General features: G+C 42.2%; 1 protein-coding gene across 5 annotated transcripts in view; it reads right to left on the bottom strand.

Annotated features, from left to right (window-relative positions):
• nsd1b (nuclear receptor binding SET domain protein 1b) overlaps positions 1 to 14694 on the bottom strand; it is a 33735-nt gene that overhangs the window by 18856 nt on the left and 185 nt on the right. The window contains exons 2-6 of one of the 5 annotated variants that reach the window (XM_084940779.1): positions 14599 to 14691; positions 11843 to 12747; positions 7064 to 7208; positions 5188 to 5360; positions 1994 to 5000 (exon numbers count right to left, since the gene is read on the bottom strand). In XM_084940779.1, coding sequence (XP_084796905.1) covers positions 1994 to 5000; positions 5188 to 5360; positions 7064 to 7208; positions 11843 to 12730 — 4213 coding nt within the window. In that variant the 5' untranslated portion in view covers positions 12731 to 12747; positions 14599 to 14691. The other 4 variants (XM_084940780.1, XM_084940778.1, XM_084940777.1 and 1 more) reach the window with 4 other exon arrangements.

The following is a 14694-nucleotide window of genomic DNA, read 5'->3' as shown; positions in this document are numbered from 1 at the left end:
GCACTAGTATTTGTACAAATGGTAGACTAACTATGTTAGTAGTCTACCCATTACATGAACTGCTATATTTTTTTTTAAATTCCTCAATGGCAAGTCAGAATTCAGAACTGAACCTAACAGTTTAAAGTACAGTTACTTTTATACCTGCAGTTTAATGTGCACACAGATTTACACCTGTGGTTAAAGGATTTACTATTCAGAAACACAGATTTTTCATTTCATACACATTATTGTATAAACTAGGGTTGGGGAAAAATAAAACAACAGATGCAGAATAGCATCACGATATTTTGCGTGATGATACTGTACCATTACAGGGACACGAAAGAGGCATAAGTATTTTCAAATACTTCACTCTTCAGTGAAGTATTTGAAAATCCCCTATGTGTAAATGGAGTTAACAAAAGCTAGGGGGGCAAGGCACTACAGCAGGGAGGGCAGTTGCCCTCCCTTGTCTCCCCCTCTGTAGACTTGCCCCTGCTGGGAATACTACGAACAAGAGGGCTCATCACATGCAGATAATGTTAGCCGACCAAACTTGTGAATTGGCTCAAACTAAAAAAAATCAACCAAGACTCAGCTTGACAAAACAACCTCCTAATTCAGTGAAAGCTAATGGCTCAGTCGTGCAAGCAAAAATAGGACAGCATGTATCCATGTATCATAACAAATAACCAAATAAATAAGATTATCATCTCCAGCTGCCTGATAATTGTACTGATTTTTTTTTTTAATTGAAATTTTTTCATATTTTGTGACTAATTGCAACTAGTGGCGACTAAATGGTTGTCCCAGCCTTAAGGCTGTTGCACACCAATGGCCACTTCTAATCACAAGGCGATTGCACAGGTTGCCCGATGGGAGGCAACTTTTCTGCAAACAGTCACAATCCAATTTGGACTGACTCACCATCTACTTTATAAAAGCAAACACATTGCCAACATGTTGCCATCAGTCTGAAGGAGTCTTTCCCAATCAGCACAACTTGAGGGGACTCAAATGAACTGGATGTATTCTGATTATTGCTGAGAACAAATGTAATAAACAGAAATTCCTACCTATGTAGTCAGTGACAGATGTATGATTTATCACAGTTAATTGTTTGTATTATCAGAAACCGTCTGCATGTAATTGCCTCACACACTGATATCAGTCTGACTCTGTCTCATGGCAACATTTATGGCAGGTTTTAGTTACAGTGTTGTTTTACTTGACGTAATCTTATTGTTTAAAACTGATATTGGCCACGTTTAGCAATTTGCAGTTGAAAACGGCTGAAGTATTTATTTTTTAAGGAGGTATTTGCCAGTGTGCTTAATATTTAATCTAAACAGAATGAGGTACTTCTGTAATTGAGTAATCAAAGGGTAACAAGTACACACGGTTACGAAGCTAATCCGATCGACACAACCTTTACAACAACAACCCCCCCAAACAAACAAAAAAACAGCAAAGACATGACAAACATCATCTATATTTTGGTTATTTGCATTGAGGATTTTAGCTATTAGCCGGTTTATCTGTACTGGCATTTATAACAACGAATAAAACAAAATTCTAAAAAATAAACAAGAGACGGAGAAATGGCCTCTAAACATGGTGTGACTGTCATTAATTGTCATTAATCAAAATTAACGCTGATGATGTAGCCTTCAACTGGCTGAAATTATTCTTATGTTTCTGCTACTAAGCCAAGATGGCAACCACTGATGGAGAGAAGAGTTCAGGGTTTTACTCTTAACCTTTTGACCAGTCTGCTTGTTCTAGCAGAGCACTTTATGTAAACACACTAATATGAATGCATTTACACACTTGAAAAAGCCGGTGCTAGTGTGGGTGCACTTGAGACACACAAAAACCTCTTTAAAAACAATTGCTTTTAGCTCTCCCTTGCCTCCCTGGCTTCTATTCAGTTTTTCTCATTATCTTTCTTCTACATTACACCCATCAGCTTAGTCTCTCTGTGGGGGTCTCCACACTAAATTCTCCTTACCTGTCGGATCTTTGTCACCTTCTCCAGTGTTGTGCGTCAAGCTCGCCTTCTTCTTAGTGCAGTCCACAAGCCCATTAGGCTTTTCCAAAGACAGTGCAATGTCTCGCCCCTTCTGCTCCAAAGGCACCATGATCTGTAGATTCTCCTTTACTCTGCTCCAACTCTCCTCCTCCGTCACCACGACTGCTCCTTCACCACCTCCAGGCTGCTCCCATATGCCCGGCATTTTTGATGAGCAATCCTCTATTGATGAAGAGTCCTTTGCTGGCATGGACGACATTCCTGACTCAAGTCCTGGGAAACCAGGCCCAGACCTGGCACGACGACAAGGCACTTTGCGATTGGCTTTCTTTTTCCACCTGGATGAGCTACCCCGTCTGTTGTAGGGCCTCTTGGACATCTGATACGGACCTTCCTCATTATGTGCGACTATGGTTTTATTTGGACTTGAGTTTGAGATGCTATGAACAAGATCTAATCGTTGATCTTGTCCTGCAGGTGTAGCCTCCCCTGGCATCACTAAAGGCTCTTCCTTAACATGTGCACTTGGTGGCCCAATCTCCAGTTCTAAGGGCGCACCGTCTCGCTCTCTAGTGTCATGCAAGTCCTTCAGCATCATAAGGAAGGTGCTAAACTTGTAGTTGGTGTCCGGCTTGAAAGAAACGGGTTTACCATTGCTTTCATTTGTCAGGGACTGAAAAGAGACCTCTTCAACATTTTTAAAGGCATTTATAAAAGAAAATGGCGAAGACGGTGAATGCGATAACCATGCGTCTGAGGAGCGATCCTCCTTCTTTGCCTTTGCTTTAGAAGTAAGAGGTATAAAGTCCATCGGTGGAGTTGAGGGAATTGAGAGGTCTTCATCTTCACTCTTAACATCTGTGTCATAGTCATTGGAATCAGAAAAAATCAAATGGGGGCTGCTACAACTGGAAAAACTGTCAGGCGCATACTCACCACTGTCATTAGAATGTGATTTTGGAGATTTTTTACTAGTGCAAAAGTCCGATTTGGCCTTGGGACTGCAGCTCAGGTCGTCAGATTTTCTAAAATTATTCAAGGGTTGTTTCTGTTCAGCCTCCTTTTTGACTTTTTCACGCTTTTTTTCCTCAGCCTCCTGCATGGCCTTCAGCGCTCTAGTCATCAGCCGACTGCTGGCCGGGAGGTGGGCAGGCTGCTCGTGCATTACTTTATTCACTTCATTTGGGACACGCTTTGATTTATAGGCCACTTTCTTGGTTTTCTCAGAGGAAGGACGTCCTGGAAAATAAGCTCTTCTACATGCTAACCTTGCACGCTGGTGAGAAGGTGGAACGGTCGTTCTATGTGATGTGACAGATGTGGTTGCTTGGTCTGGTCTGACCAGTTGTTCAGAGGACTTGCTTGTTACATTAGAGTCAGGTGTCTTTTTACCTTCAAACTGATCTGACTGGTTCGAGGATGAGTAACTCACAGTACTCAGACTTCCATTTGAAACTGGTATCCTCTCTGTTTCTGGGCTACCCAACTCCTCAGTGGAAACATTTGAGGTCATGATATTCTCATGTGATGATTCTGATGAGAAATTAACCATACTTGACTTGCCGCGTGCTTTTAATTTCTTAACTGAGACTTTTATTTTGGAGGCGCCTACCTTGTCTTTTGAGGCTCTTCCCTGACCATCCATCCAGTTTGATTGTTTGGATGACAATGTAGTCATGTTAGTATCCGATCCTCTCTCTTTCTTTGTGCTTCCAGGTTGGTCTTTGGAATGAATAGTTGTATTGGAGTTTGAGATCTTCTTATCTTTTATGTCCTTGCGTATTAATTTGACAAAGGGTAGCCTACATTTAGAGACCAGACTCGTTTGACTTTCTAGCCACCCTAATGGGTCCGTAGTTTTATCTTGTAAACAGGATGCTGAAGCGTTTTTGCTCTCTTTTTCCTCCTCAGCAGTGTTTTCAGTTGTATAATGTTTTTTAGTAGATGTCGCATCAGAATGTTCAGTTTGACTGACAATCTTTGCACTCTCTGAAAACCTGGATAGATCACTCAAATTATCTTTCACGGTGGCCTCTAAGGACTTCTTAATGTCTGAAAGACTTAACTGGCCACATGTGCCACTGATGGTATCCACTGAACTGGCAACTGACTTTCTACCCTTTGAACAACCACTATCCTCAGAGTCTAGAGACTTCTGCTCACCCACACCACCAGCTGTACCAAAGTGCCCATTAGCAGCAGCAGTGTTTTTACACTTTAGATTTCCTGACTGTTCAGGAGGCAGATTCATTTCAGTGGTCTTCTGCTTGTCCGACAATCCTGACTGCTCGTTGGCAGCAGCACTGACAGAGGAGGAGGCACAAGAAGCTGGTGTCTTTTTACTAATAACAGATGAGCTCTTTTTCTTACAGGGGACCTTACTGAAGAGACTGCGGTCTGGCATTGGACTGGTTGTTTTAGGTCGCCTGTCTTTGCTCGATTTGCTAAACCAAAGACCACTTTGAATCTCAGGCTGCTTCTTTACCTCTTTGACAACCACAACAGACGGCTGAGTCGGAACTAGCTTAGGCTGACGTTCAAGTGCTTTAGGACACAAAATTTTAGGGACTGACTCAAGGTCAGAGTACGGGCACTCCTCACTGTCTCTATCCGATTTGTCAGGACTATTATTCAATGTCTTTTTAGAGTGTTTACTTTTTGTATCCTTTGATGCTTCATTCTGTTTCTTCTTTCCAGAAGATTTCTTTAAAGTGCTTGGCTTTGTTGGAGTTGTAACAGGGGGTGTAATTACTGGGGATGGAATGGATCCATTGGTCATGTGTGACGTCTCAGTATGGGTGGAGACAGATGAAGTGACAGGAAGAAAGTTTTGATGGGTCTTATTCTCTCTTTCCAGTGGGGAAGCATCATGGAAGGCATCAGCTATGGACAAAGACACGGAAGACGCCATTTTGGGTCTCTCAGGAAGAATGGATTCAGCTTCTGCCACACTGGACTTCCAGGATTCCTTAAACCGCTTAGCAATCTAGAGAAAGATAAGCAAACACTCCTCAATCTTTGCGCATATTTCAGCTTACAGAAATAAACTGTTTGGCCTTAGCAAGTCTTTTATTTCTGGACGTGCAAGCTTTCCTTTGTTATCTACCAGGAAGGTTCTTTTTTTAACTCAAGGCATGCCAGTGTTGTCCTGCTATTAATAAAATGGTATTTACGGTGTATTTGCTGTTCTGCTCCCTTTGTTTCCCCCTCCGCCGTAGTAGGAGGAGCTGTTCAAATTCAAAGCCTCCATGGAAAGTATGAGTTGATTTGTCCTCCACCCAAACCAGCTCCTGGGGCTCCCCAAACGTCCTGACATGGTAGAGCCGACAGGGCCGGTCGCTAGGCTCTGAGACAACAACAAAAATTACTCTCAGTCCAGTCAGATCAGTGCATCAGTCAGACAGCAGTCTTAACAACCCATAACTGATGGAAATACATGATGTCTTTATGTCAGAATTATGAGCATGACATATTGCTAAATGACCACAATGCTATCAACTGAAAAAAAAATGGCTCTATATGGAACTTCTTTTTTGTGGGAATGAAAACAAAACTAATACTTTGGTACCAAATCAATGCCAAAATTCTAAACACATTCTCACGGTACCTGTTTTTCTAGTAACATGGATAAGAAAAGTACCATATATGCTGCAGATTATGGAGGTACTGTAAACACAGAATTACAGTAAGGGACAGTAAGGACATAACAGAATAAGACAATATCCCTAAACCCTCAGGCAGTCATCACTCGATACATAGTCGCATAGCCCTCGAATTGATTCCTGAACTTTATCATGTCAGATATCTTTATTTTACTGTAAGTAAACACAGCAGTTGCTTTTATTCACCAATTATTATTGCCGCTTGAATGCCTCTGATATGGAAACGGGTAGCCTAGTAACACTGAAAACACATTTTATGAAACTGTACAGAACTACACACGTACGTTGAATTGTCTTTTCATGTCAGAGAGCATGAATTTGAGAGTAATCTTTTAAGTGTACTTCATGTGAAAAACACATATTTTGTCCAGAGAAAGCAGGAAGGCATCATCCTGGCATCACATAAGGAGATAATTTTCTGTGTACATCCATCAATTTTCTTCCACTTCACCAATTCAGGGTCGTGGCTGTAGCTGCAGCCTAACCCGGCTGTCACTAGGAAAGAGTCGGGATATACCCTGGACAGGCTGCCAGTTTGTTATAGGACTAATGGCCAATTTATGCTCACCACATTGGTCACTTTGAACAGTAACGTCAGCATATCTCCAACCCATTTACATCACCACTTGTTACAGTTTACTCCCGAACGATAAGTGTCGCCACTCAGCCAAAATCCCCACATCAGTGCTGGTTTATGAGGAGAAGTCACCACATTTTTTCCCCCTTTTCATCTCTATTTAATCTGGGAACGTCTGAGCTCCTGCACTGATTCAAGTGGCAGTAATAACAGACATGACAGCAGCGGCACCAGTTGATGTGACATCACTTTTGTCGTCATTGTGAGAACGGCGGGCATAAACAGGCCATGTAACAGAGAGATAATCATTCACAGTCACATTCACCAGTTAACCTAACGTGTATGACTGGGGAACCTAGCTAAACTGTGTTTAGAAACCATTAAATCATAAACCAGTATAATTGTTCTGTAAAGAACACCACCTGCAGATTTGGGCTTTCACAATTTATTAAGGGTATTATTGTTCAGGCTTTACAGAAGTGGTAAAGTTTTCTCCTGAAGCACATAGTTGCAGTGTAGCCAAATTACCACACCTCATAATTTTCTCCCAAAATCCCCACACTCACTGCAACCTGTAGTTTAAGTTGGCAACCCCAGTATAAGAAGTTAAAATAATTAAATATATCTCAAACAGCCTCAACGTCAGGCTGTGTATGTGCTGTTAATCACCATTAATTGACTCACGGATTCATTCTGTAACCACCAGCTGAAGTTAAGAGACTAAACCATTGCACAGGACAATTAAAAGCTACTCATTTACCAAGCACCGGCTTGGGTTATCACAGTAAGTCAACAATGTTCCTGGCCCACCTTTCGCTCTGTGATAGACTCCTTGTACGGGGTCAACAATCACCTCGCAGGGCCACCATGGTCTCCGGCTGAACTTTGCCCAAACGACTTCACCCTCAACAAACTTCACAGGTGGCAAAGACTTTTTCTTGAGGCTGCTCTGAGGCTGACAACAGAAAAATGAAGAGGGAAATATAAGTAAAAGAATCATTTTCACTTAACAGAACAGTACAGAAGATATAACAGACAAGAGCAAAGATAAAATATGACCTTGTGTAAGTGTACAAATATTTCACACAAACAGATATGAAAAGGATTTACTATCATTTTATATTTTAACCAAAAGTTTCAGTTTCTGACCAACAACGGCCTCCAAAAACCTTTTCTGTGGTCTAATTTTAACTTGTCATCATGTCCAGTTCAAACTGTGACACAAACCCAGTACCAATTGTAGCTGCTGGATTGTTTGTGTAAATGTAACCAGGCTGAACTTGGAGATACATGAGCAGACCTGAATTATGACTGGCATGTAGCAGGACTGACCAGAGGGCTGACACTGGGAGCTGCTATGATTTAACCCTGTGTAAAAATAAAGGGTCATTCCATCTCAAGTCATCAATTTTTTTGAATTTTTTCTGCTTAATCAGCTCTGATTTTTCTTGAAAATGTCACGGTTTGAAATTTAGACATAATTTAGCTTACATAAAACATGTATTTTTTATAAATAGATATAATTTTTTTACAATCTGAGTCCATGTTTGAACATGAATATATAAAAAGTTATTAAAGAATAAAGTCACTGCCCTTCTCTTATCACAAAATTAAATCAGTATCTGCAGTTTGGGACAGGTGCATTAAAAAAAGCTCTCAGTATAAGCTAGTTGAAATAAAAAGAAAGTAAAATAAAATAAAATAAAAAATGAAGGACTCCTGCAAAGTCCCATATTTGAAAACACACTAACTTCACTTTACAAAAGACAATTTCTGCATTGTATATAGTTACATTTCACAATAATGCAAAACATAATGTAGAATACTATTTAACATGATTTTCTTTATCACAAAAATTAAACAAAATGCTATTATCATTCAACTTTTTATGCTGGATTGAGCAAATATCACAAGTTGTACCACAAAATTAAAAACATGAGCATATTTCTCATTTTTTAGACCTACTGCCCCGGACGAGTCTGATGATTCAGGTTAAGCCTAAAATATACCGAGAGGCATTCAAAATGCAACAAGCACCAATGCAAATCTTTTTATAAATAAAAATAAACACAACAAAACAATTCGGGGTAATAAAAATGAGATTAGTGCCTCATTTTACGTGAGTGTCTTGTAAGGCCAAGACGCTGTGTGTTCACATTGCATGATTAGTAGTCCGATACAAGACCCTAACACTTTAATGCTACGACTGCTACGGGAGGCTGCAAGACCTGTAATATAACTATATTAAATTTTACGTTTCTGCTACCATCTACAGATATTTGTTTTTCTGATACAACTTTCCATATCTTACTCAATTCAAAATGAGTGTTGAATGAAAAAGTTATTTTCTTCATTTCCGTGACCAAGAATTTCACTTTAAAAAGTATTCTACGCATTTTATTTTGGATTATTGTGAAATAAAACGATATAGCATTCAGAAATTGTCACTAGTTGCATTTTGCAATGTTTGCAAAGGTTTTTTTTTATTAGTCTTTGCTCACATATGAGACTTTATAGGATGTATGGCTATAAAGTCTCATAAAGCTTTATGGGCTCCAGAGAGAGCTGTGTGACCAGAAAAACTGTTAGCACAGGAGACAAGCTCACTTAAGGTGTCAATCTAAAAGCCTGGGTGTTAGTTCTCAACCTTTTTCTGGCATGACATACTTTAGACTAAGAGAGAAAAACAAAAAACAAAAAAAATCACTGAAAATGAAAAAGAATCTAATTTCTTGTCATATTTCCCTCCCCTGGTCATCCCCATCCATCCGGTCGTGGCGCTACACCTCACAGTGTGAGAATCACTGCAGCGGGTGATAGTGGGAACAGCAAATGCAGATTTTACGCTATAGATCACAGATTTCTTGGCTAGCAAAAACAAACTACTGGCATTTGAATAAAGCTGACAGGCAGCCCGTCTTTTTCCATCATTCTGCATGCCAAATGTGACCTGATTTTAAGCTGCACGCAGCATGAGTTTGAACAACAGGGAATAGTGAAAGTAATGCTTGGTTACCTGGTGGAGATAACCAACCACACTGTGGTCACTGTGGCTGTTCTTGTTTTATTACTCCCTGCAATATTTCAAAACACATCCATCCATTTTCTGCCAGTTATCTGAGGCACCAGTATGAGCTGAGATGCTCAGCCCTCTCTGTGCCCAGCCACCGTCTCCGACCAGGGTGACACAGAGGTGTTCCCAGGCCAGCCAAGAGATGTAATCTCTGTGTCCTGGGCCTGCCTTGAGGCTTCCTCCCATTAGGACATGACTGGAACGCCTCACCTAGAAGGTGTCCAGAAGGGATCCTCGTCAGCTGCCCAAACCATTGCTACAGATTGTTGGCTCTACTCCTAAATGACTGAACTCCCTACCCTATCTTTGAGGTTAAGCCCAGACATTGTTTGGAGGAAACTCATTCCCATCACTTGAATCCGGGATCTCAGTCTTCCGGTCATTACCCAGACCTGACGGGCGTAAATGAGGGTAGGAACAAAAACTGACCAGTAAATGAACAGCATTGCATTCACACTCAGCTCTCTCTTCACCACCGCAGATGGATATGGCATCTCAATTTCAAAATACTCCAATGTTTCTTCTGAAATGCAGAAAGTAACCACTGTAAAAGCTCAACTCATTGACATCATGTGTTTTTTAACCGTTAAATGCTTTTAATTTGAAGCTGAAGGATTTGGCTTGGCTTAAATTAGCATGAACTCAATATGGCATTTTTTGTTTATTTGTTTTTGTTGACACCTACTTCACATCGCTGCAAATATATAAAATATGGGAATAGCTTCAGAGGCTCAATAACCACTGCTACTTAAATGAAAACCTCTAAGATTGTCACTTTACTAAAAGGTTAAGATGCCATAACTACAACTAGCCAAATAATGTATTAGTTAAATAACCATTCAACATGTCTGACACAGTTTCACAGGGGTAAAGCCAGGACATGAGAGCTAAGCCTACTGATAACAGCTAGCCCAGCTCTGTCCAAAGTAGCCTTTTAATCCTTTTACCAGCACTTCTAAAGGTAACAACACATTATGTATTATATAATTTATTTAATTCAAATTCCTCCTTTGAGTTGAGGAAAACTCTTTAAACTACAGGAAACTAAACTGAATTTTTCACGAACACGGCTTTCCTGTGAGGCTGCCATCAATGTCCCATCATGTCTACAAATGTGTGTGGGGCTTTTACGGGTTTTTAAGACATTCTGATAGCTCACTGTAGGAATTAAATAACATTTTATTTATAAAGCACCAAATCACAACAACAGCTGTTTTCGTGGTGCTTTATACTCTAAGGTAAAGATTCTAGAATAACAGAGAGAAAACACCAAAAATCAGACAACCCCCTATCAGCAGGCACTTGGCGACAGTGGGAAGAAAAAACTCCCTTTTAGCAGGAAGGAACCTCCTTCTTAAATGACACCTGCATTTCATTTAGATGCTTCAGTTTCAGGGTCCAGATGCTGGTTGATGGTCAAACGGTGCCTTCAAATGGATCTTGTGGTCATGCTTTTGAAGTTGTGCATGTGAGAGGATGGTATGGACTTTGTTTGTATCCTACTTTAAATATACCGTACTGAGTGAAAACATCCGCTGCGTTGTATTTATATCGATTGTTATGTGAAACTACCGGTGTCCTAAAGAAGGCAGCCCACAGAGGCTTTCAGTCATAAAAACATGTAAAACAGTGCAAACAGTGAAGTTAATATTAATGAAATTTGACACTTATATCATTTTGTCATAGATTTTAGGATAACTGGTACCTACAGTTAATCGTGTGCTTTATAGGATGGTTATAATGGTACCGGGGGTTTAGTGGGTTAACTGTGGACTATTTATTCAGTGTTTGTTTAGCACTTTGGAAATATGCATCGTAGAAGTATGTAAAATTCACACTGATACTGATGGGTACAACTGGACTACTGTGATGGTGAAGCCAACTTCTTAGAAAGGTTCTGCAGTTTTAAGGAGTATTTTAAAATCGGATTTGTAAGCATTGTCCCTGAATTCCTGAGTGTTAAAAGAACTGTCACTTTTTACTATAAATCGCAACAAAAACTAAATAAGAGCTTTTGAGTAATTTGCCTCCATAGCCTTTGTTGTGTGTCCTCTGCTACAGCTCAAACTGCAGGCCCTGTAGCTAAGCATGCCGTGAGTAAGCCATCGGCCCTGCTGGCATCATATTTCACCCTCCACGCCCTCCCTTCAGTTCTGCCCTCAGCTTGAACACCTATGGTGGAGGTGAAAATTATCCTTTGCTGCTTTTTAAAAACAGACAGCTGCGGTTTGTTAAAGGCAAGGCAACAGCTGTGGAGCTGTGCATTTGTCTGCATCAGGCCAGCATTTAAAATAACCAGTGATTTGTTATGACAGGTTACAAGCAGTGAGCCACTGCATGTCACGGTCAAGGTTTGTGTGTGGAAAAAGTTTTGTAATCCAGCTCCGGAGAAAGTATTTCCCAGCCAGGTGAACGCCAGCAATCCTTTGGCTAGACCCAAAAGCCGTTGCTACTTCTAAAAACCTCTGAACTGCTGCTGTTTCATGACGAGATAACTTAGAAGGGGAAAAACTTGCCATTGAATGCCTTGAGGGGCTATCCTCAAATAGCAGTAACTCAGTGTCGCTGTCCCACTCGTCCTCTGAGCCATCCCAGTATCTCCTGCGCTGACCGGAGGACTGGGAGCGGGTGACGACTTTGGCTGTCGTCAGAGAAGAGTCTTTGGAGTGCAAGTTTACGTCTCCGGAGGCGGACTGAAGTACATTCCCCACCTTCTCCCGTTTCTCCTGAATGCCACTGAGAGGTGGCACGGTCCTCCGCTCCATGTCATTGTCGTCATCCTCAAACAAAGAGGATTCAAAGTGGAGTAAGTTGTTCGCAAAGGGACTGTTACTGTCGAGGGAGAAGGCCGGACTGGGTGGGCCTGAGAAACAGTTTTCTGTCTTTTTCTCCGAAGTGACAGAATCAGTATAATTAGGCGCCGGTGTGTCTCTACTTCCCGTCTGAACCTCAGGTTGTTTCTTTTTGGAAGCAATGTTAACAACGGTTGCCTCTCGGCTTGTAACCTGGGTTCCAGAGTGATCCCTGCTAGTGCAATCAGCCCAGGAGTCCCTCTCCATATTCTCCCTATTCTTCTTATGTGTCCCCCACTCCCAGCCCCTCTCTGGCTCCCGCAGCGGCAAGACCAGGTCAGGCTGGCTCACCATGGTGGTGAGATGCTGGAGCCTCCTGAGAGGACTGTACGAAGACGAGGAGGAGGATGAGGAGGAGTGGTCCCTTTGCGTCGTGAACCCATAGATAGAGGAAGCATGTTTGAGTGAGGAGGTGCCTGCTGACATGGTTAGCCCAACCCTGTGATCCTGGCGTCTGGAGGGGCAGGAGAGGGCGGTGAGGTCACACCCAGGGGTCAAAGGGCAGCTGGTCTGATGACTCTCCCTTCCTGGGCCTGTGTAAGGCCCACTCATGCTGGCATGACTCCTCCCTGAAACATGAAGACAAAATAATCAATGCAGGGCCTTCATTCATTAAACGGAAAACCAAAACATAAAGACTTTGGAAGATGCCTTGTGCATTAAAATCCATTCTGATTCTTCAAGGCTGTCATTTTCTTTGATTTATTTGTGCCATTTTTTTAAATTTTGTTTCTGCACATCTTTCAGTCACTTAAATGTCATAAGAGCTTATCTGAAGTTATCCCAAGCAGTAATGAGTAATGAGATATTTGGAAAAAAAAAAAAGTGGCAGAGGAAGGGCACAGCTCACAGAGGCGAGATCCGCAAAAGACAACACAGCCTGCCTTCCCGTGGTGTCAAAATTTGAAAAAAAAAACCCAAAAAAAAACCGTAAACAGACTCACTGACGACGGGAAGGTCGAAATAATAACGTGTCATTGTAAGAGGGGATTCTGCGCAAACACCGCCGTCGAGCTGCAAAATCCTTTTAGGAATGTTATCGCGATATGATGAAAATGACATCAAGCGCGATAAGGTCAGCCTGTAAACTCGCACGCATGGCTACAGTATCAATAAACCCGGTGACATTATCACATCCCGTCGTGTTGGGGGAAAAAATAATTAATAAAAAGAAAATCAAGCCCGCGTTCACGCGCCAGCGCTGAAAACGCGAATTAAAATGGACCCGTTCGTGCGCGTGCCCAAAAGGCGTGTGCGCGTTTGCATCTACATATATCTGTGTGTTTTTGTATGTCTGTGTGCAGCTGCATGAGTGTGTGTGTCTCGTGTCGTTCGCTGCTCTCCAGTGGCTCAGTGAATGCACGAGAGACAAGACACATACATACATAACATGCGAAGACCACGACACACACAACAAGTTCACGAACACACACTCACACACACTTCCACGGGCTTCCCTCCGACAGATGCAGGCTATGTGCATCAAACAGCAAAATCACGCAGAAAACGCCACATGACACGGGATGTGTCGCGAGAATCTTACCATTCCACTGTCGGCCAGCGCAAAAATGACCCCCGCCCCGCTCATTTTGGCGTTTAAATGTGTCAATTTCCAATTTTTTGAAAGCGGATGAGGAGAGTCCCAGCGGCAATACTACTAGGCCTGGATCCTGTGAAACGTACTCACTCTCTACCCCCCCTCCACAGCCTCCCTCCACCTCCTCCTCCCTCCTCCTCCTCTCAACATGCGCTAAAAAGCCTGGTCCAGCGGCCCCCGGAATAGAAATTCAGGCGTGTTGTGCTCCTCCAGCGACACTCCCCCTTTGCTTTGTGATAACTACAACTTTATAATCCCCCCCTCACCTCCTCAGTCTATGGATGTTTGCTCTGTTGCATGGTTATTTCCTGCCCGCAGACTCTGCCTTGCCCCTTGAAAGTCAGTATCTCTACTGTGCGCACTGCCAGTCGTCACCACTGCCTCCCTCCCCAGCCGGTCCAAAGCATGGAGCACAGAAGGGGGCCGTAAATTTCTCCTTAAGAATAAAGATATATAAAAAGACACAAAGAGAGGAGAAAAATCTGAGCTGTCAGCCATCAAAAAACCCCATAACAAAACAAAACAAAAAAACGCACCGGACGACCACGCGACACCTTCAGAAAAAATCGCCCCGCCCCTCTTCTTAATTACAAGCATCAATTATTAACCCAAAGCGGGCTGCCTTCATCAATGACATGCCATATGCCAAACTTGTGCCAACAACTGACATCTTCTTCATCACCACCACCACCACCACAACCCCCGCATGTGAGGGCAAGCTCACATGCTCCTGGAGATAAGACGAGTAGTAATAAAAATAAATAAATCAACAAAAATGTCCACCACCACGTCTGAGAGGCTGTGAAATGGTGCAGCAGTCTACCCGGAAAAACAGAAGGGTTTCCTTTCCTGAGACGAGTTGCTGTGTAGTCTCTCTGGCTGCACACCCGGTCCCTTCAAAATGGAGTCCTCCAGCCTG

This window comes from Perissodus microlepis, chromosome 10 (assembly GCF_051167445.1).
Source record: "Perissodus microlepis isolate ML-2025 ecotype Zambia chromosome 10, ASM5116744v1, whole genome shotgun sequence".
Classification (NCBI taxonomy): Eukaryota; Metazoa; Chordata; class Actinopteri; order Cichliformes; family Cichlidae; genus Perissodus; species Perissodus microlepis.
Note: the sequence above shows the minus strand (reverse complement) of the source record. Positions and strands in the feature narration are given on the sequence as shown.